Raw genomic sequence first — 21114 nt, forward strand, 5'->3', positions numbered from 1 at the left:
ACCAGTTTCTTGGTGCATTGCATATTTGCCTGAGGCTATTACATGGCAGCCATGCATGCAAGCCCAGGCAGGGTGAGTGGACACATAGTTAGAGATACTGTGTGTCATTGTTATGCGTATAGAAAAGGAAGCCATCTAACTATCATGGCTTGTATCAAACATCACCACAAAATGTCTTGAACTTAAGAGAAAGAGAGGCTGCATTTATAGAGAAATCAGATAACTGCTTTCTGCTAAACGTGGACAATTTCTTGAGCATATATATAAATATATATATATGGAAATTAAATGAAACGGATTCACATTATGGCCCTGTTACACTTTAATATGTTCAAACTCAAGAATGATTCTACTTCATTATTGGAAAGTCAAATAAAGCACATGCCTGGAAGCAGATTTGAAAATGAGGACAGTTTTAGGTCAGTCATGTTTAGTTCTAACGTTGCTTCTGCATAAAATTGTCAGGGGTTTGTTCAGATTAAGTGGAGGTGAAAAGGTTATACAAACATTTAAAAATCAATCGTCTGACACCTTTAACAAGATCAATGTACATATCGGCTTGTAGCATAGATTTTTTTTAACATATAGATGAAATTGCTGTTTTATTGTACCTTTAATAACATGTTTGGACCAGTTTTGACCCACAATGCTCTAAAGATCCGCTGTTAAACCCACTACAGTGCATAAACGCAACATTACCCGAGAAGATTTACTGTAAGTATCTATTTAAGGTCTTTATGTGCCTGTATGTTGCAATCTGCCTGAAATAAGTGTCTTCTTGTCTGACTGAGTGCAGCTGGAGTGTATACATTGTAATTGTCTGACGTCATGGCTGTTAAGTTCATGTGAACTGAGTGTGCTGGCCTTGATTTGTGATGAGATTAGCTATCTCTCTGCGTATCATAAACAGAGTATTAGGATCTTTGGACGGGTGTGTGCAGGGATTGAATACATGGCAAGCACCATGGAAACTCACATTAAAAAAGCACATTCATCACATGGACAGAAGCAAAGTTTATTCTTGGATTCATTTGGTTGTGTAATATCTGTGACAGCATGACATGAAGGGTTGTAACAATGGTAATGAGAAAGTAGTTACATACCGTACATAGTTATACAAATAATATTTATGCAAGCGTAACAGCCAAGTACGTAATTAATAAGTGAATAGTTCACAATTTTTCAAATATGTCTTAAAACAATAGCAAGGAGCCTATTCTGTACACAAAAATCTGTTATTTTGAAATAGTTGCACTTAGTGTTTAAAGCAAGAATGCTGCTTTACAACACACGTCCACGGGAGGCTTTTAAAAGTTAATGCAAAAGAAAAGAAAAGAAAAGAAAAGAAAAGAAAATATAGAAGAATAAAAATACAATTACAGGAAGGGGTCTTTTAATGGCCTGTATGAACAAGAGGCATGGTAAATGGACCTGCATTTCTATAGTGTTTTTCCAGTCTACTGACCGCTTAAAGTGCTTAATACACTTCTCACATTCACCCATTCACACACACATTCATACACTGATGGCAGAGGCTGCCATGTGAGGTGCTGACCTGCTCATCAGGAGCAATTTGGGGTTCAGTATCTTACTCAAGGATACTTCAACGTGCAGCTGAGGGAAATCGAACAAGCCACCTTCTGATTACTGGATGACCCGCTCTACCTTCTGAGCTACAGATGGTATGGACTGATTACAGCAAGAAAAAAACTTTCTCACAGATACAAGAAGAATGTTTATGCTAATTATTTATCTATATCAGGCAATGAAAGTCAATACGTGCACTACCATCATTGGAACCTCATTTATCTATTTGGTGCACTTAATGTTTTTGTATTAGTGGAAGGATTACATGTTCCTGCACAGGATGAGGTAATGTTATCCCACAAACCTTTCAGAGCCCATTACATGATTAAACTGCACTGTTATTGTCAGGCTTTTCAAAAGTCCAGAAAGTTGCCATTTTGATACATTTAATTCAACGCAGATGCTACATGTACTTATTATAGTAATATTACGATTAAAGGAACAGTGTGTTGGATTTAGATGAATCTATTGGCATCATAATCACGTTTTCATTGGTGTATAATCACCTGAAACTAAGAATTGTTGTTGCTATTGTTACCTTAGAACGAGGTTTTTATGTTTACAGAGGGAGCGGGTCCTCCTCCACAGAGTGCGTCATGTTTCTACAGGAGCCCAGAACAGACAAGCCAAACACTGGCTCGAGAGAGGGCCTTTCACGTTTCACCATTTTTAGCAGCCACCGTAAGGAAGGATGAGAGGTGCTCACCACTAGATGCCACTAAATCCTACATACTGGACCTTTAATAGTGCAAGACAAATAAAATACACATGGCGGGGAAGGAGAGGAACAACAATAAAATATGATAAATACAGATTAACTTAAGTAATTAACAATTAAAGTAAAGTTAGACAGATACATTTAGATTTTACTGTTTTACCATTAATGCATGTAATTGTATCTGTGTGTGTGTGGGTGTTCTGTGTGTAAGGATAATGTGGGAAGTGAGAAAGCAAAAAAAGAATAAAAGTGTGGGCATTAACAATAATAACAACAGCTGCTGTTTGTGTTTAATAATATTTTAAAGCAGCAGGGAGCTGGCAGGGTGACTAACTATACAAAGTAGAACAGTTTGGCCGATGGAAATGTATCGATGTAACACACATATCTTTTGCCTCTGGATATCAGATGACCTCAGCTTCACACCGTTTGTCTCCTACTGAGGCATGAGCTCTGGCTGGTGGTCCTCAGTCATAGCTAATGTGTTCACCCCAGGACAACATCTGAGAGACAAACAGATCAAAGAACGAGAGAGTACAGGTTGAAGGTACTTCTACTTCATTTGAGTATTTGAGTAACTTTATGCACCTTTATTCTCACTTCATTACAGTTTAGTGGAAATATTGTTTTTACTTCACTACATTTGTCTGACAGCTTTAGTGACTTGTTGGAGATTCAGATATAATTTAGAACACAATCAGTTTATAAAATATGCATTCTAATAGATTAAACGTCCCAGTATACATAAAGGGGGAAAATAAGGAACCAATTGATAGTTAACCATTAGTTAATGAGTAACTACTAATCCAGTTTATACAGTAGTTAATCATTAGTTAATGATTAGTTAATAAGAAAGGACGTGAGTAACGACTCAAGAACGACTTGATAATTAATGAAACATCATTAAGTCCTTCCCTTATCGTTCCTAATGGAGGAATATATAGTAGATAATGATAAAATACTAGGGAAGAGAGGGTTATAATGTAATATATGTAGTAATGATTAGTTCATGAATATATGTGAATCAATCACACCGTCTACTTTTGTCATGAATGGTGCCTGATTCATTCGTTACTAATTACTTAAAAATTAGTTACTGTTTGTGTGCTCCACAAGCAGTGATACATTAGACTGAGCTATTACTAAATCGTTCCTCATTACTTCATCATTATCTTACGACAACCCAATTGCCAGAATAAAGGTTAGCCAAGTATATTTTTGCAAAACCACAGATAACTTAAAACTCGACATTTCTTTATGTTGCAACTTCCATTTGTTTAGGTTGCATTTTCTATTTCTCCCTTGTGACAACACTGTGCTTATGCTTTGTTTAGGTTTTGACACAAAAACCACTTGGTAAGTGTTAGGAGAGCATCATGATTTGGCTTAAAATACGCTTGGTTGTCATGATCACGGATGGAGATGGTCCAACTTCCTGTGAAAAAGTGAACAAGTCTCCTTTCCCTTTTGTTCCTTCTCTTGTTTCTTTATTAACTAAACATTAACTAATGATTAACATATAATTAGCTACTCTATGAAATTGGATTAGGAGTTACTCATTAACTAATGGTTTACTAGCAGTTAGTTACTAATTAATTCCTAATTTGTTCCCTAGTAAATGTTGCATCTTTTATTGTAAAGTGTTGCCATTTATAATAATACAAGATGCTTTGGTGATGATGCCTTTACTTTCAATCATTTTATTTTTTCTCCTGATACTCTTCCACTTATGTAAGCTTTTAAATGCAGGACTTTCAGCTGTAACAGACTATTTTTAGATCATAGAGAAGCATTGCTACCTTAACTTGAATTAAATATCTATACTTAAACTTCTTCTTTCACGGCAGAACAGAGAAGCTGTCAGACTTTCTTTTCTTTTGCTCTTCCTGTTTTCTTTTTATGTTTCATCGAGGACATCTTCTTGTTTCCTTGCAAGCCCGAGATGAGAGCTGTCTCCTCCTTCTTCACATCGTGACATTTAAACTTCCAGCACAGACCTCTACCAGCAACAATTCAAGGACTAGTGCAGTCATCAACTTCAGCTCAATTTAGTGAGCAGGAAGCTGATACAGATGTTGTGTTGACGCAGATCTTCATCCATTGCCTGTATAGGAGGAGGGTCATTGAGTGCTTTCCCTCTGTGTCCTGATACTCAGTGCTCCTCATTTTGCAGGAAGGATGCTTCAGAATCCATCGTCCTCTCCTTCAGCTCTCCTTTTTACCTCCGAGAAAATACAACAATTAGACACAAAGCAACACAAAGCCTAGACAACCACTACAGCACCTCTTCTGTCCTGAAACTAAATTCACTGTCTCATCTTGGCACAGATCAGAAGGTCTGTGTTGTAGATAATCACGACAAAGAGGTTTCTTCATGCCAGTGCAGTTGATGCCATCTCCTCTGGGTCCTGGTGAGAGGCGGCAACAACAGCTGTCACCTCTGTGGTGGCAGATGGCTCTCTAAGACCTGAGGACAGCCGGAAAGATTTGCTCCAAGACGTCACTGTGATTCATTTGTATTCGCCCCTTGAATGGAAAAGCACTGAAACAGGAAATCTTGTGTGTTTTTGAAAAAGATTGACTTTGTTTTCACATTGTTATCATGAAGTGACTACTTACAAAGTAAGTAAAACAATGGCCTCTTTAATTTACCTCCAAAAACAAGAGATGTCAAACAACCTTTATCGACTCAGTGAGTTTGGATTGTTTGACAGAACCCTTAAATTTGGATACAGCAGGTTTAAAGTTTTAAAGTCAGCTCTCTCATCTCCTGAAGATGAGATCAAAACAGGTTGAGTCACTGTAAGATCTTAGAGCGATGGCTCAATGAACTTCCCCTTAAATCCCTCCTCTAAAGTGTCTTAAGGAGATTGTACTCGGAATGGTAGTACATACACAGTTTCTACAGTATAGTTTCAGTAGAGGAAAGTATACCAACATGGTTTCATTGTGTTTATTTGTTGCAATGCATTGAAGAATAAACTGATTTATAAAACTGTTTAAGCACTGTGTCTGAAGGTTGATGTATTTCCTCCATTAGTAAGTTAAGACTAACAGAGTTGCAGTCGGTCATTTTAATGAGTCATGGTTGAGTTAAAACATTTGCTGTTCTCACTGTTAGCTGAGGAGAAAACAATGTCTGATGAAGGCCACTTTGCCGAAACTTTGGCATGTTTGTTCAAGTTGAGATAAGTAAGCTTTGCTCTATAGATTTCTGTGTGCTACCTTTAAAAAAAAAAAACCTCTATCACCACATCATGGCTGTTATCTTTTTTGTCAGGTAAAACAGCTGAAGTCATGAGATCAAAACTCTGTTTGATTTGAATGAGGAATATCTTTAATTTAATTTAATATACAAAGGATTTGTTTATGGTCATGTTTTCACCTGTGCCCATTTTTTTGGTTTGTTGGTTTTTCAGCATTACACAAAAACTAATGAATGGATTTCCACGAAACTTGGATGGAGGATGAGTCTCAGCCCAGAACAGACCCCATTAACTTTTGATTTGGACCCAGATAAAAGGACTGATCCAGGGATTCTTTCTCACGTTCTTTGAGATCGGAAGACATTTTGATTAATTTCTCAGGGAATAATTCATGAATCCTGACGAAAAAACAGGTTTATTGAGGCTGGCATCTTTGACTGAGTGCAATTTAATATGCATCTAAATAAAATTCTGGATCTAGCAGGTTTTAAATATGTTTTATTTGATATTGGATTAGACTTGAAGGGGACTGTTGGGCATTGGCAGAGGTATGTGCTCTCCTGAGTGCCACTCTAGTTCGTTTCTGATATTTATCTGGAAGGATTAACAGACTTCATTTCAGCAAAAGTTCAGAATTTAGTTTTCATGCCTCTCGTGTTGTTGGGGCGTTAATTATTATTAGATGTTACGAAGTCAAGTTTGTGATTCACACAAGCCTTGTATTAACAACTGATTTATGTAAAATTATATTTAAAAACACAGTAAACATAAAACTCATGGGGCCAAATATTGTTGTTGGTCGGTCAGATTTGCCTGTTTGCCTACAGCTGATCAAAAACCTTTGTTATTTAGATTTTAATGCCATAAAAGTGTCACTGATTAAAATGGCCACTTCTTCAGCTAACAAAATAATGAACTACACTGGTGGCGGGGACCACCCCAGAGCCAAATGAAAGGATTCCCTTTTTAATCTCTAACCTATAAACTTTTTGTTGTCATGTAGTAGCAACATCCTGTGCCTTGTTCTTGAAAGATAGCCAATCTAAGCAGCGTGCACGTTCAGAGCTATCCTGCGAGAAACCAGGAAATCCCCATATGACAAAGCTGTTCATTATTTAAGCTCCAAGATGGATTTATTGTGTTAGACAATAAAAATGCTCTTTTCAGACCAAACAAGGCCAACAAGCAGAGCTGCAGCCTCATCACGGCCAATATAAATCTATTTTTGACTTGAGTTTTATAAATGATCACTCAACATGCAGCTATAATCATCACTGAACCATTTCCTGAACAGTCTTAGTTGTAAACGAATATGGTTCACTTCTTGAACTCACCGTGAGTTTTCTGTGACATATGAGAGCATGTTGTCACGGAAAATATTATAGTGAATGTTTTTTTTTTTTTATTTAATGTTCTGCACTTATTAGATAAAGCACATTAATTATTTCTCTGTAAATGTGCCAGTGTTAGCTGCTTAGTTATTTTCTTCAGCTGAAGTTTTTTTGCAGGATGTTCTTAAACCGATGAAGTGACCGGTTAAGAAATACAATTATACAGCGTTCTTAAAATAATGCACAAAACAGGAAGCAGCCAAAACACTGATGCAATGATAATAACATCCACTATTCAGTGTATGTAGCAATGTGTGATATGAAGCAAACACTGAGATGCCAAAGCGGTAAGACATAAACAGAGAACAATGTAAACAACCAAAATATTAATCTGAATAAAATGCTTATACAAGCGATTTGTAAGTATGAAAAATGTTCAGTATCATATTCCAAACACACAAGCCATGCAGCACAGAGTTATGAGGCACAGCTGTGACATTAATGATTTGCTACTGACCTTCCAGAATATGATCAGTCTCACGACGGACCCAGTTTTAAAACGAAAGAGGATCAGAATCGATGCTGCAGAATCAGAAATCTTTCTTAATTCCACACATTCTTGTTCCTTGTCAAAACCAGGTGTCTATACATTACCCACAATGCAGCTAGACCGCCAACAGTTTGGTTGGAGTCTCAGATGTGTTAGCTTGTAGTGGCTAATGTAGTCTGGTAAGATCACTTCTTCCTGACTCCAAACCCTTCGGATTTTGTCGTCTTGTAGTCTTCAGACCAAACTGGCATTGACTTGAGTGACATCACTCAAGGCAATCTATCAGATTAGTGCACTCTGGAGACAAAAGCCTTTATAATACACGTTTCACGTGTATTGACGTAAGCTTAGTAGCCTACTCCCCAAGACCTGTATACAGACTTGGATTTGATAAATCTGAGTTCCTGTCTGAGTCATTCTTAAAGTGACTACAAGGAACTTTTAAGTGTTTATGAAACAGTCTGGTGATTCCTCTGATGAGTATAAGTGACCTGTAACAGCAAACGAGACCATCAGAGAAAAGACTGCTATTTTTATATAGTTTATATACGATCTTTATGACAGCAGGCACTGGTGTCTTACCACTTTTGTGAAAAGGGGCCGCTAGGATCAACAACTGAAAGTTCCTTGTAGTCACTTTAAAGCAAAGTAATATTTTCTTTTCTTAGTCTTATAAACTTGATATATTTGGGTATAGAACTGTTTTCACAATGTTCTGACTCTTTTATTGTTATTATTTTTATTAAACAATTAATGGAGTCATCAACAAAGTTTTCTCTACATAAACTGACAAGGAAAATAGTCGATAGTCGAAGCCTACAAACAGTGTCCAACCTTTATACCACTTTTGAGAAGCTCTGAGAAGCAACACTGGCTGAAGGAGTTGGTCCAGTAGGTGATTACTCAGTCCCCTCTCAGAAGAAACCTTGTGGATTTGTTATAGCTTTTCTGGGTAATAAAAGCACAAACTGGTGTGTGATATTGCCATTTATTAAACATCACAACTTAAACATCACATCAATTGACATGTATAACGTAAAAGAAACGCAGTCAGGAAGTTGTAATGTAGGATTATAGAGACAGAGAGAGGCACAGATGCACACAGATTAAGTTAATACTCAAATAAAATCATTTGAAATTGAATATAACTATTCTGTAATCAATGTAACATAAAGACTTCACACCACTGAGCCTCACAGACACCTGAAGTCCTACATACATATAAGGGGAATGTGACTGTTGTGTTAATGGTGGGACCAGCGTCTTATGATGGGAGCCAGGCCATAGGTTGCTCTGAATAAAAAAGTGCATGGCATGCGAGGAGTCGCCTGGAAATAATGTCTCCTCGCTGATAGGTTGTTCAGCCACACCGCGCCACACTTGCGCATGGATTGGCCTACTGCTCTTTTTTCTCCCAGTTTCTCATTGGCTTTTGGGCACCGACGGTTCCCTGCCATCATTTGCCCGTGCAGTTTTCAATGAATATTGTATGTTGTCTCTGGCTTTTTTTGGGGGGGGGAGCGGGGGGGCTGATCATTTGAATCCGCGCGTCGCGACGAGGAAGGCACCCTGGATGAGCAGCAGCGCACCAGATGATGGCATTTCTCCCAGCAGAGACCGCGGCAGCTGCTCCTCTTCGCCCAGGACCGTGTCCCTCCGAAATTAGATAAGAGAGCAGAGCCAGCGGGAGATTTTCAGCGGGGAAGATGTTCTGCGCGAAGCTGAAGGAGCTGAAGATCGCAGGAGAGTGTCCTTTCTCCAGCAGCGCCAAAAATAATCATGAGCTCGGAGACTTTGAGGAGCGCTCAGCGGATTTACTGCCTATTTCTAAGGACGTGCACGGAAAATCAGGTGAGGATCTACCTCAGCAGAAGAGCAGCAGAGCCAAAGTTAACCTGCATACACTTGGGGAGAGCATCCGCAAATTGGCATGTCCCGAGGTGAGTTAAAAACACGTTTACGCATTAACATTCAGCTCGTGCAACTAAAAAAAAAAAAAAATGCAATTATTGTCGTCGCACGTTTTCCTCCATGCCTCTTTATCCACTTGAGATACAGATATGGTAATCCTGCTTTTCTATGTTTCATCTGTAATTGAAGCTTTGCCAGACGATGACCTTTAACTCGCTCAACACTTTGTCATACAGTTTCAAAGGCTGCACACTGCCCTGCAACGAATGATGAGACTATCAGATCACACCAGGGACTCTGAAAGGTAACACGTGTCTGTTTTTTTTAAATACAGCTGCCACATAGGCATCAATAACAACCTCACTACTCCTCCTAGTCTGCTACAAATAGACTACAATTACAGGCCTTCACTGCCACTGTCTGTATCCCAAAAACAATCATGATGTGACAGATGTTGCAGCCTCATCCGGAGCCTTGAAAATGTCTTTTCCCACTCTCACCATACACTGATAATAATGATGATGACAACAATATGGTGTGGTGTAGACTCAGGCTGCTATGGATACCCGGAGATGGAGAGAAATCCCTGACATATCTGCTGAAAAACACACAGCAGACGATGAACCAGCCTCCACGCTTGTCTCAGAATGATCACGGTCCGATGCAGAGCTAAAAAAGTATAATAATGGATTAATCATTTCAGTTGTTTTTCAGGCAAAAATGTCAAACATTCACTGGTTGCTGTTTCAAGATAGTGGGAATTTGCTGCAAACAAAACAAGACATTGAAAGACTTGGCACTCGGGCTTCCAATGTCTTGTTTTCCACCTTTTTTCGAGGCGAAATAATCGATTCATTCAGGAAATAATTGGCAGATTAACTGAGAATGAAGATAACAGGTATAGCTGCCCTAGTCTGAGGTGTTTCTGTGAAAATGTGGCCCACTGAGCTGTGGTTTATGTGTCTGACTTTGATATGTGTTGTCTTCACAGTCCAATGATCTGCTGTACAGACCATCAGGGTTGCAGTGACAAACCAGAGCATTTAGTGGAAATGATGAACATGTACTCAGCCAAAACAGGTAATGTCAAATCTGAAGCTCAAATTATAATGTATTTCCACATCAAAAAGGTCTCGTGTGTGGGATTTAGTGGCATCTAGTGGTGAGGCTGCAGCTTGAAACCAACTAAATACCTCTCGCCTCACCGTTCCCCATGGTGGCCACTGAAACAAGTGAAAAAAACGTGATGGTCCTCTCTTGAATCATCGGTTGTTTGCAGCGCAGCAGTCGGGAAAAAAGCAATACTGAAGGTTTCTCTATGTTGCAACCTTAGGTCTGTTTAGGATGAATTTAAAAAAATAAACTTTTTTGTCACAACGCTGTGCTTATGCCCTGGTTTACACACAAAGACATGGCAAGGCAGGTAAGGCAACTAAAACAGGTATTTCAAGCCAAAACATGATCTTTTCCTTGTCCTAACCAAGTGTTTTTTGTACCTAGTCAGTGTTGTCACAACATAAAATTGAAAATTCAACCTAAAGAAATGTCAAGTTTGCAGAAACGTACCCTGCCAACATTTATTCTGGCAATTGAGTTGTGGTTTGTCTTTTCTTGGCTACCCTAGACACATGTCTGACTCCATGACAGAGGACCCGCTCCCTCTGTAGATATAAAAGACTCATTCTATCGTGACAAAGACGTTTTTTTTTTTTTTTTTTGTCAGGTAATTATACACATATAAAAATCGTATATTAAGGCTGGGGTTGGTAAGACTGTAGAAACCAGCAAAAGCGAGCTGTCCAATTGAAAAAAATCACCTCACAAAGGCTACACAGCACAAGAGTTACTCCAGGTTTGTTCTTTATGCTAACATTGGCTGCTGAAGGAAGCTATTGCTGCTGCCGCAGCTCTGTTAAGTTTCTGCTCCTAAATCCCACTAAATCCAACACATTGGACCTTTAAAGAAATGTGTATTTTGGGCTTCACATCTTCACCTGTTTCCCCTCATGTATCCGACAGCAATCCAGATGGAAGCCGTGAGAGTAGCTCTTGGCGAGGAGCTCTTCAACATGTGTTATGAGGAGGACGGACACATTTTGAGAGTGGTGGGGGGAGCCCTCCACGACTTCCTCAACAGCTTCAACGTCTTGTTGAAACAGAGCAGCCCGCCGCCCAACCCGGACAGAGAGGATTGTGTAAACGAACCTTCGGTGCTGTGCTTAGACAAGGATCTGGGTCTGCTTACTGTCTATTTCTTCAACCCCCGCCCAACCACTGAGCTCTTCTTCCCTGGAGTCATCAAAGCTGCTGCCCGTCTGCTGTATCACACCACTGTGGATGTGTTGATGGACCCCCCCGGTGCTAAAGACTGCATCTTGCAGTCCAGCCCGCAGCCCAGTCTTCTGTACACAGTTGTAGTTAAGGATGCTAAAAATCTGAGCCCCAGTCCGCTGCGGGCGACCTCAGCTGGGACCCTTCCTACCTCTCTGTTCTCCACCATCTTCCCTTTCCATCTGATCCTGGACCAGGACTTGGTTCTGGTACAAATAGGACACGGGCTCAGGAAGAGACTGATCAGGAAGGATGGACTGAGGCGGCCTGCCACCTTTCAGGAACACTTCTCTATAGTCTCCCCTCAGATCAAATGCACCTTTCAAGGTATTCTGACCATGCTGAACACACAGTTTATCATCCGGATCAAGCACGGAGTCTCCACCACAGATAACACAGGGAAGGTACGTCGACGTATCTAGCTCGAAAAGTGACGTCACTGCCTAATGAGGCGGAAAAGGTCTTCCAGTCATGTCTTGGTATAAAATCGAGTAAGACAGAGAGAGAGAGAAAAAAAATCAGGATGTTTATAAGCAGTCGAGCTTATTAGTGGTGGACTCGGGTGCACTTGGCCTGAGGTGGAGATCAACATTATACCCCCAGCGGAGATCAGAAGCAAATGTCAAACCATTTCATCCATCAAAGGCACAGCCATGCTCGTGCTATTTATGTGAGGGTGCACCGCAATCGGTCGCCATGACAAGAGGAAAAAAAAGTATCAGTGAGTAAACACAGCAGTGGTAAAATGACTAATGACATTCAGCCAGAGATGCCTCCACTCAGCCTTCCAGTGGTAGTGTTAACATTAGCAACCACAGAGTCCAATTAAAACAGGCAAAAAGTGAGCTGGAAGGAAGAGTCTCAGTCTCTTTTCCATCTGGGCCTTATGATGTATTATTCAGCTGACAAGTCCACTCTGCACAGCCATCACTAATATGTCAACAGAAGCGACACCTTCAACATTAATTATCACACATTTCAAAATGCTCCTTTAGCTGTATTTTACACCTACAGATATTGTTGATACGACAGCTGAGAAAAACAATGCTGCCAATGTGAGGCTAAATAAGACAACCAAACTATTAGAGGGATTAAAATATTTTTTAATCTTTAGCAGTCATGGTGATGTAAATGTGATAACTGGCATGAGGGTGGGAGGATATAGGATTTTATCGCAGATTGGGATAAAAACACTGGTGAATTTCCATTATCGGAATAATTGTGAATTTCCTCCCATGAGTTACCTCGAGAACATGCATTTAATCCTATTAATTGCCGGATTTCTTTTGAATTGCCCGAAGTGGGCGTAATCATCGATCCAGTCATTCAAAAATTCAAAAAGTCCATCAACATGACTGAGGTTTCAGCTCGCCCATTGTATCCCATACAGAAAAAGTTGAATTGGATGTGTGTAGAAACTAAAGAAAGACAGCAAGATGAGATTAATTTGTCATTATTTTTTCCAAAACTTTATTTTATCACTCGTCAATGACAAAGTGTAACATTAATACATAAACAAGGAACATAGGCATCATGACAACATACGTAGCATACAATACATGTCTCTGTAGTGTAATAATGATGTAATAAAGATCAAATAAATAAATATATAATGCAAAATAATAACTTAATAGAGACAGCATGTATTATGATTATATTTCTTTGAAAAAAAAACATACTGACAGTATCAGCACATTTATTTATTTATGTATGTATGTTCAAGAGCTATTTTAAGAGCTATATGCATATTTTGATGATTTTCGTAACAATATCCTGAATCGCAATTATATCTGCCAGGATAATGAAATGGTCATGTCTTTCCATGCCTATGACAGAATATTACAATAAGATAAATGAAAAGGTAAGGGGTATGTGTTTTGACAAATACACTTTAAAAAAAAACAAAAAACTTGATATACAGTCTTTGGTTTTAATACTGAATCCTCATAAGCTTCCAGATTATTTTTTAATGAGAAATTAGTAGGTTTTTATTGCTCATGTATTATTTATTTTAGGGCTGCCTGATGTGGCATAATAATAATCATAGTATTAGCGATTATTTTGATGGATGTTATGAATGCGATATGATTCATGATTAGTGGAATTATCATTTTTGCATCAGAATTTTTCTATTTTCAATGAAAAATGATCAAAATCATGATGATATGACATTTGTTGGGGTCTGTACAAAAGAAAAATATTTTCTTACATCTGGAGAACAAGATTTGTAGGTTAGGGTTAGGGTTACAGTCCTTATTAATGCTGTTATTCATTGCAGCTTCTGAGGACATTGTACACGGTCATATTGATTGATATTTATCAGTCTAGCAAGTTAGCATTCTCTATCATTCCAAGTACACTAAACACTGATGGTGATGTTTAGCAGGTAAATTGTTGACCATGTCAACCATCTTAGTTCAAGGTTAATGTTCCTATATTAGCTGTAGACACAGAGCACAGTTGAGGCGAAAGGAAAAGTCATTCATTTTGAAGGTATTTAGTACTAAACAGGACAAATTTAGATTTCGACCTCATGATGGTGCTTGAGGAAAAGTCTTGGGATCATCTAAGTTTGCCAGTTGTGGTGGCGCTGAAAGTCAGGGGATTATCAATGTCATCGGGTTTCATCCTCTGGGAACCATGAATGTCTGTACAAAGCATCATGTGATCCGTCCAATAGTTGTTGAGATAATACAAATGTGGCTAGTGAAAATTGTACTTGACTACGATGGGATGGGATAAGTTTTCCAAATAGTGCTGCACAATTTATCAAAAATTATTAGCGAAATTGCGTTATGGCCAAGTGCAATATCCAAATTGCAAGAGGCTGCAATTTTTTGATGAAGGTAAAATGTGTGACAGCATTATAATGAAGAACTGTAGCACTGCAGAGATGTCCTGACCTAACAAATCCCATCATCAGGATTTTAAAAGCTTTTTTCAGTGAAAATTAAAGTTGTAATGCAAAAATTATCATTCCTAGTAATCGTGAATCAAATTGCCATCATATTATTCGTCCGAGTAATAGCAATATGATTTTTATTTGCCATCACGTGCAGCCCTATTTTCCAGTTTCCATCCCACTGGAACATATATAAGCCTTCGGTCTGTGTTTACTGGTGTGGCTGACAGACAAGTCTGCTTTTCTTTATGTCAAATGTTTAAGCGCCCATATATGTCTAGAGAGAGTTTATGTATATATAAACTGCATATTTACAAATGTGCTGCTGCCACTGAGAGAAAAAACATCATTTTTCTTTGCGTGACTGTGGGGAATTTACACTTAAAATAATAACTTTAACTCCAGGATGTATCCAATACAGTTATTCAAAAACAAAGTTATCAGCTAGGACAGGCTATGCAAAAATTAACTTCTCTCATCATCTGTTTTTTTTTTTCACTTCAGCTCATGGACCTTAAAGGTCAGATGATCTACGTTTCAGAGTCTGACGCCATCTTGTTCCTGGGCTCGCCATGTGTGGACAAGCTGGAGGAGCTCACAGGCCGCGGCCTCTACCTGTCAGACATCCCCATTCACAATGCACTGCGAGACGTAGTGCTTGTTGGTGAACAGGCCAAAGCCCAGGACGGTCTGAAGAAGCGTCTGGGGAAAGCCAAGGCAGCTTTAGAGCATGCTCACCAAGCACTGGAGGAGGAGAAGAAGAGGACAGTGGACCTCCTCTTCTCCATCTTCCCCGGCACTGTGGCACAGCAGCTGTGGCAGGGCCAGACAGTCCGGGCCAAGAAGTTTAAGCGGGTTACGATGCTCTTCTCTGACATCGTGGGCTTTACGGCTGTTTGCTCACGCTGCACCCCGATGCAAGTGATCACCATGCTCAATGAGTTGTACACCAGGTTTGACCACCACTGTGGAGAGCTTGATGTTTATAAGGTAGGTTGAAGGATCAGAAGAGCACATTGTTTTGATTTTAGTTTGAAGTTAACATTGAAGCCTATGATTAAATTAGACCTTTTGTTAGCCGTAGCAACTGCTAAGTTAAAGGATAAGTTGCCGATGATAAGTGGGGTGAAGTTTTGTAGCCCACAAAACATTTCTGTAACTTCACAAAACAAAAAAGACAGCGTTGCAGCATTCTCCTGCAACTGAAGTAGATGGGGACTTGATTTGAAATGTTAAAAAACAGCTGAAGGAAAACATGAAATGGCTCCATACAACTCCCAAATTGATTTGAAAAGACATTATTTACACCCTTTTTTAAGCTAAATCCATAAGCACACACCTTGCTGCAACGCTGCTTTGCTGTGAAGCTCCAGAATGTTTTGTGGACTATGAAACTTCACCTGACTATCCATAGGGGTGAGTAGATAATGACTGAATTTTCATTTTTGGGTGAACTTATCCTTTAAGAATTCCTGGGACATTTCAGAAGTAGCTGACATTAGAAAGTTAAGCTCACACAGTCCTGCCACAAAATCTTAAAAATGTAGAGATACTGGCACCATCAGCCGCTGGTCAGTCTTGGCATTTAAACTATTGTGTATCTTATGGCAAAGTGTAAATAACACGATACAGTACAAAGTAAAAATTGACATCACAATATTTATAAAAACACAATTTTAGAGGAAGTGGCAATATTTTTAGGGATTTTTATTATTATTTTATTATTATTTATTTTTCATCAACTGATATTCTGATAGACTTTGATATGTTGCCTAAAAATATTTACGTTAGCTCCTTGATGGTACAGCAACTATGGTTCTGCCTGTGGCTCAATAAAAACACCTAAATCTGCCTTTTGATTTCTAATTTTTCTCAAGTAACTCTAAAAAAATAAATATTGATCAAAACATTAAGAATTAAAAAAATATAAAACCACATTCAAACAGACACTTTTTCTGTCTTATGACAACTAAATAATTGAGCACATCAGGTAGTATCACAAGGTTTATAAAGTCAAATAATTTGCATCATATGCCTTCACATATTAAACATGTTTAACAAAATTACTATTCACCACAAGTGCAAAAGACAGAGACTATTGCTCGACCAGCTCACCAAGTGTCTGCCAAAGGCTGCTAATCTACAGGGAGGTTGGATAATGTAATCAAACTGTCACCGAAGCATAACAGAGAGAGCAGCATGTTTGACAAATATCTCGTAAAACGCTAGGAAGTCAGAGGTTCCTTCAGGACCCTGTTTCCACTCCACGCATATGAGCCTAAAAATAGTTTCACTTTGTCTCTGCCACATAGCTGCTGAGTGCTCTCCGGTCCAGATTTACACGTACAAAAGAATATGAAGAAAAAAACACTTGGGGACTTTTTAAAAATGACGAGGGATCAAGTACTTTTACAATTTAAGTTTTATGACTCCTCCGTTGTGTCTTCTACTACAAGACGGAGAGCAAGTCAGATTGTGAAGAGATTTTGATGAATGCCCACTTCAAATGTCTTTTTGCTTTTTTGTCTTGACATTTTAAATAAATTTTAATCTTTCAGGTCAAACACTGAATAGCAGCACTGATAAGGAAACCCTTGACTTTGGGCAGGAGCACCATCACCTTTTAAATCCTTTCTTCTGTCGCAGTTGACAGGTTAGAAATCATTTTAATGATCATTTCATGTATTCAGGTGGAGACCATTGGTGATGCGTACTGTGTAGCCGGTGGCTTACACAAGGAGAGCGAGACTCATGCGCTCCAAATAGCACTCATGGCCTTAAAGATGATGGAACTTTCAGACGAAGTTATGACGCCAACTGGAGAACCAATACAGGTGAGGGTCAAGTATCACTTCTTGTAAAACTCATTTTTCAACTTAATGATGAAGCCTCCAACAACACATGACCCCTTCTCTCACAGAACAGAACCAGGTTTTGCTTGGAAAGCAGTTATGGTTTTGTCTTGATATCATTCCTTCTTTTAAACTTTTGTATGACAATTTTTAGCCATAACATTATAAAGTCTTAGAGTTGTCATCTTTATCTCTAGAGACCCTAGCGAAACAGTATCGAATAAATACATCAAGAAATCTACGCTATGCTGCAGCAAGACACTGTGGTATGACAATTATTTAATGCAAAGTTATCAAGAAGTAAAAGTAATAAACCAAAAGAATTAAGAACTGTTGACTACATAGACTACATACATATTTTGCTATAATGCTATTTATCATTTAAGTATATAAATCTATTTTAATCTAAAATGCATGTTCGATGTGGTCATCTCTCATCATATTAATATTAATATTAATAACAAAACTTTTAGTAGCGTTAGGTTGGAGAGCTAAGTTACCTGTTTGGCTACAGACTGCAGAAAATGACAGCTATGTTTAACCAAAACTAGCAGTTAGTCCGAGATGCACCGTTGATTAGATGTCAAAGACGCTAGCGAAGCAACACAGTACATAAATTAAGCACAGTAGAAATGTCAGAGAGGTCAGACTGCTGTGTTTTACCATATATCTTTAAATGTTACAGTTAGGCTAAAAATGTCAACACCAACTAAACAAGTTGACCGATTTCACATGTGTATCTACACAATGCAAATCAACAGCCAGTCTTCCAGTCAGAAATCCGAATTCATCATTAAAACCCACTGAAAACATTGCTCCATAGCGCCATGAGTGGCGCTATTGAGCAAAAACGGCACAGGGTGCCTTTAAACAGGAGTAAATCCTGTATTTGTCACGACTACTTTCAGGTGCACTTAGAGTATTTACAGCAACAGAATGGTGCTTATGTGGTATTGTTTAAAGACTTTAATTTTCATGTGATTAGTTGACAATGACAAACCAGAGTTATCCTTTAAAAATATCTGTTTTATTATGTGAAACTGAAAAAAGCTGTGTTTACGTTTATGTTAGAGTACCAAGACTACAATCATAAATGGTTTAAAAGTGGACACCGTTCATGCACTCCAGTGATAGTATTGATGAATAAAAGACACGCAGAGGCCTGACTCATGTTGAATGTTGCATTTTTTCCACAGATGCGCATCGGCCTCCACACTGGTTCAGTGCTGGCTGGTGTAGTTGGGGTGAGGATGCCACGCTACTGCCTTTTCGGGAACAATGTCACGCTGGCCAACAAGTTTGAATCCTGCAGTCAACCAAGAAAAATCAACATCAGCCCGACAACCCACAGGTGACGTAACACTGCCAGTCAAGGTTACAAATACTTATCTTACTGAAAGACACAAAAGCAAGTAAATGTCAACCACATGAAATCACAGTTGTTAAATTTTAATGAGGCAATGCTGTACACGGCATTATTTCTAGAAGTGGTTATTGCAGAGAAAAGACGTGCTCTCGACAGGAAACTTAACTTTTAGACGAGCGCTGTGTTTCCTCTCGTGTCAAATAATTTGCCACATTGTTTTTAGATTCATGTTTTATTTGCGTGCTCTTTGTCTCAGATTGCTGAAGGATCGCCCAGAGTTTGTCTTCGTTCCCAGGAGCAGACAGGAGCTTCCGGCCAACTTCCCAGAGGACATCCCTGGTGTTTGTTACTTTTTGGAGGCCTCCTTCAAAACTTCAAAACTGACTTTGAAATGAAGTCAAGCTGCCGCGGAGCCCAAATAACACATAAGACCTGACGAAACATAAACGTATCCAGTGAAAACAGTGCGAACACCTTGTATAGTTTGGTTTGGGTTGTTTAGATATTGATGATATTGTCTTTCAGTCAAACTCTCACAGCTGTTTAATCGCAGCGCTGTCAAACATGAGTCTCGTCTCTGTACAATTATCCATTTGTACAACTGTAGTTTTTCATCTGCAAATTTATTTGATACAAAAACTGTCTTTCTTTCCAAAGTCTCGTCAGAGATACTTATTTCACTGTCAATGAAAGGTTTCCAGTTTTGGTTTCTAGTTTTGTTGATGTGAACTTTTAAGAAGTACAAAACACATGAAACGTACACTAAATGTGGCCATTTTTCAAAAGTAGTCAATAGTTGCTTCCTGTTTCTTGTGAAGACATTTAAATATATCATCATAATGTTGATATGATGCTGAAATACATTTTGGATTTTGATCCTGAAGAGTGGTTCATTTCCACAAAATATCTGACTGGTCCATTCAAATTCGTTCAAACTGGTACCTGCTAAAGCACCTTGGCCTGTTGGTACGACAGAAGAGATCAAAACTGAACTGGCTTTGTGTGTTTCAGTTAAGAATCATGTTACGAATATTTTGGAAAAGCTGAAGCAAATGATGAAGATTTCAGAGAGAAGATTCAGGTGCCTTATAGGAAAGTATACAGGCAGGATTACAGATGTTAAGACTTTCAAACAAATTATTTGTAGTTATATTTACTTTGCTTTTTTCTATTTAGATGTGGTGGGACATAAAATGATTTCTTCCAGAGGTTTGTGGCTCCAGCTCAGTATATATTTGTAATATCGTGTAACTTAGACTTCCATTTATTAGACATTAAGCATTCCAAGATTACATTTTCCTAATATGAGTAATGTAAATGTATTTTTTACTTTTTTCCACTGTACACATGTTTATACTATATTTATTACATTGGTTTTGTTGCACTTCTTTCCTATACAGCAGGAATACGACACAACAAGAATATAATGAATGTTCTGCTATCACTCATAATGATGTGCTTTTATCATTAATGTAATGTTATCAAAGCACAATAAACAGTGACATTAACAGACTGAAGTGACTGACTCTACAGTGTGTGGAATATACTGTTCTGTATGAAGGATTTGCATTGTTAAATTAGGCTATTGACAAAACCCATCATGGTATGATATGGTATTAAATTATGAAAAGTAACTAAGTAGATTTACTCAAATTAGACTACTTATATGTTTAATTATTTTTAGGTATACCACACTTTGCTGTAGAACTTTTATCATATTTTATGATCAGCTTATTAAGGCCGCGATGTTTTATTAGTGATTAAACAGCCAATAAGGAATATAAAGCTAGCTTTTGACCTGCCACATCATTAAATTGTTATTTACATGTTTGAGCATAGTTAACAGCGATGCAATAATAAATGGGCCTATTTATTGTATATGTAAAGTCCTTATGTATAGGCCTAATGAATACAGAATACTACATTTCACCAACAATACTTCTGTATTTATATATATATATATTCAATAACATTTTTAACGCAGGAGTCTTACTTGTAAAAAGTAGTTTTACAGTATGTTATTGGCATGATGAACTAAGTACATTTACTGAAGTGCTGTACTTAAGTACAACTTTTAGGTCCTTTTTTTAAAAAATACTTTCACGAAAATACTCTTTGCTTACTAGTTACTTTGCAGATTACATGCTGCATTACATGAGCCAAATTAGTGCATTTATAGATAAATTTATTTTTATCAGCAAAAAAAAAAAAAAAAAAAAATGCTGATTGCTGGCCAGGCTGATAATTGGTCAACCAGTATGCTGTATGTATATGTACAGGTATATCTATACATATACATATATGTAAAATTTACTTTTACTTTTACTTGTACTTTTGATAGTTGAATACATTTATTGCCA

General features: G+C 38.2%; 1 protein-coding gene across 1 annotated transcript; it reads left to right on the forward strand.

The window, feature by feature from the left end:
- Positions 1–8838: 8838 nt before the first annotated feature.
- gucy1a1 (guanylate cyclase 1 soluble subunit alpha 1) lies at positions 8839–20266 on the forward strand. Its single transcript, XM_084368708.1, has 8 exons — positions 8839–9332; positions 9540–9607; positions 10295–10383; positions 11323–12038; positions 15041–15526; positions 17227–17370; positions 18585–18739; positions 19011–20266. Exons 1-8 carry the CDS (start codon positions 9099–9101, stop codon positions 19147–19149), a joined length of 2031 nt encoding a protein of 676 aa, XP_084224834.1. The 5' UTR covers positions 8839–9098; the 3' UTR covers positions 19150–20266.
- The last annotated feature ends 848 nt before the right edge of the window (positions 20267–21114 follow it).

This window comes from Pagrus pagrus, assembly GCF_965226575.1.
Source record: "Pagrus pagrus genome assembly, chromosome: 2".
Classification (NCBI taxonomy): domain Eukaryota; kingdom Metazoa; phylum Chordata; class Actinopteri; order Spariformes; family Sparidae; genus Pagrus; species Pagrus pagrus.

Bases quoted from the DNA above. Each gene is read 5' to 3' on its own strand.
- gucy1a1 (XM_084368708.1), top strand. From the start codon at position 9,099: ATGTTCTGCGCGAAGCTGAAGGAGCTGAAGATCGCAGGAGAGTGTCCT. The intron at 9,608-10,294 runs GTAACACGTGTC...TTGTCTTCACAG, and splicing joins CACACCAGGGACTCTGAAAG to TCCAATGATCTGCTGTACAG. The intron at 17,371-18,584 runs GTGAGGGTCAAG...TTTTTTCCACAG, and splicing joins CAACTGGAGAACCAATACAG to ATGCGCATCGGCCTCCACAC.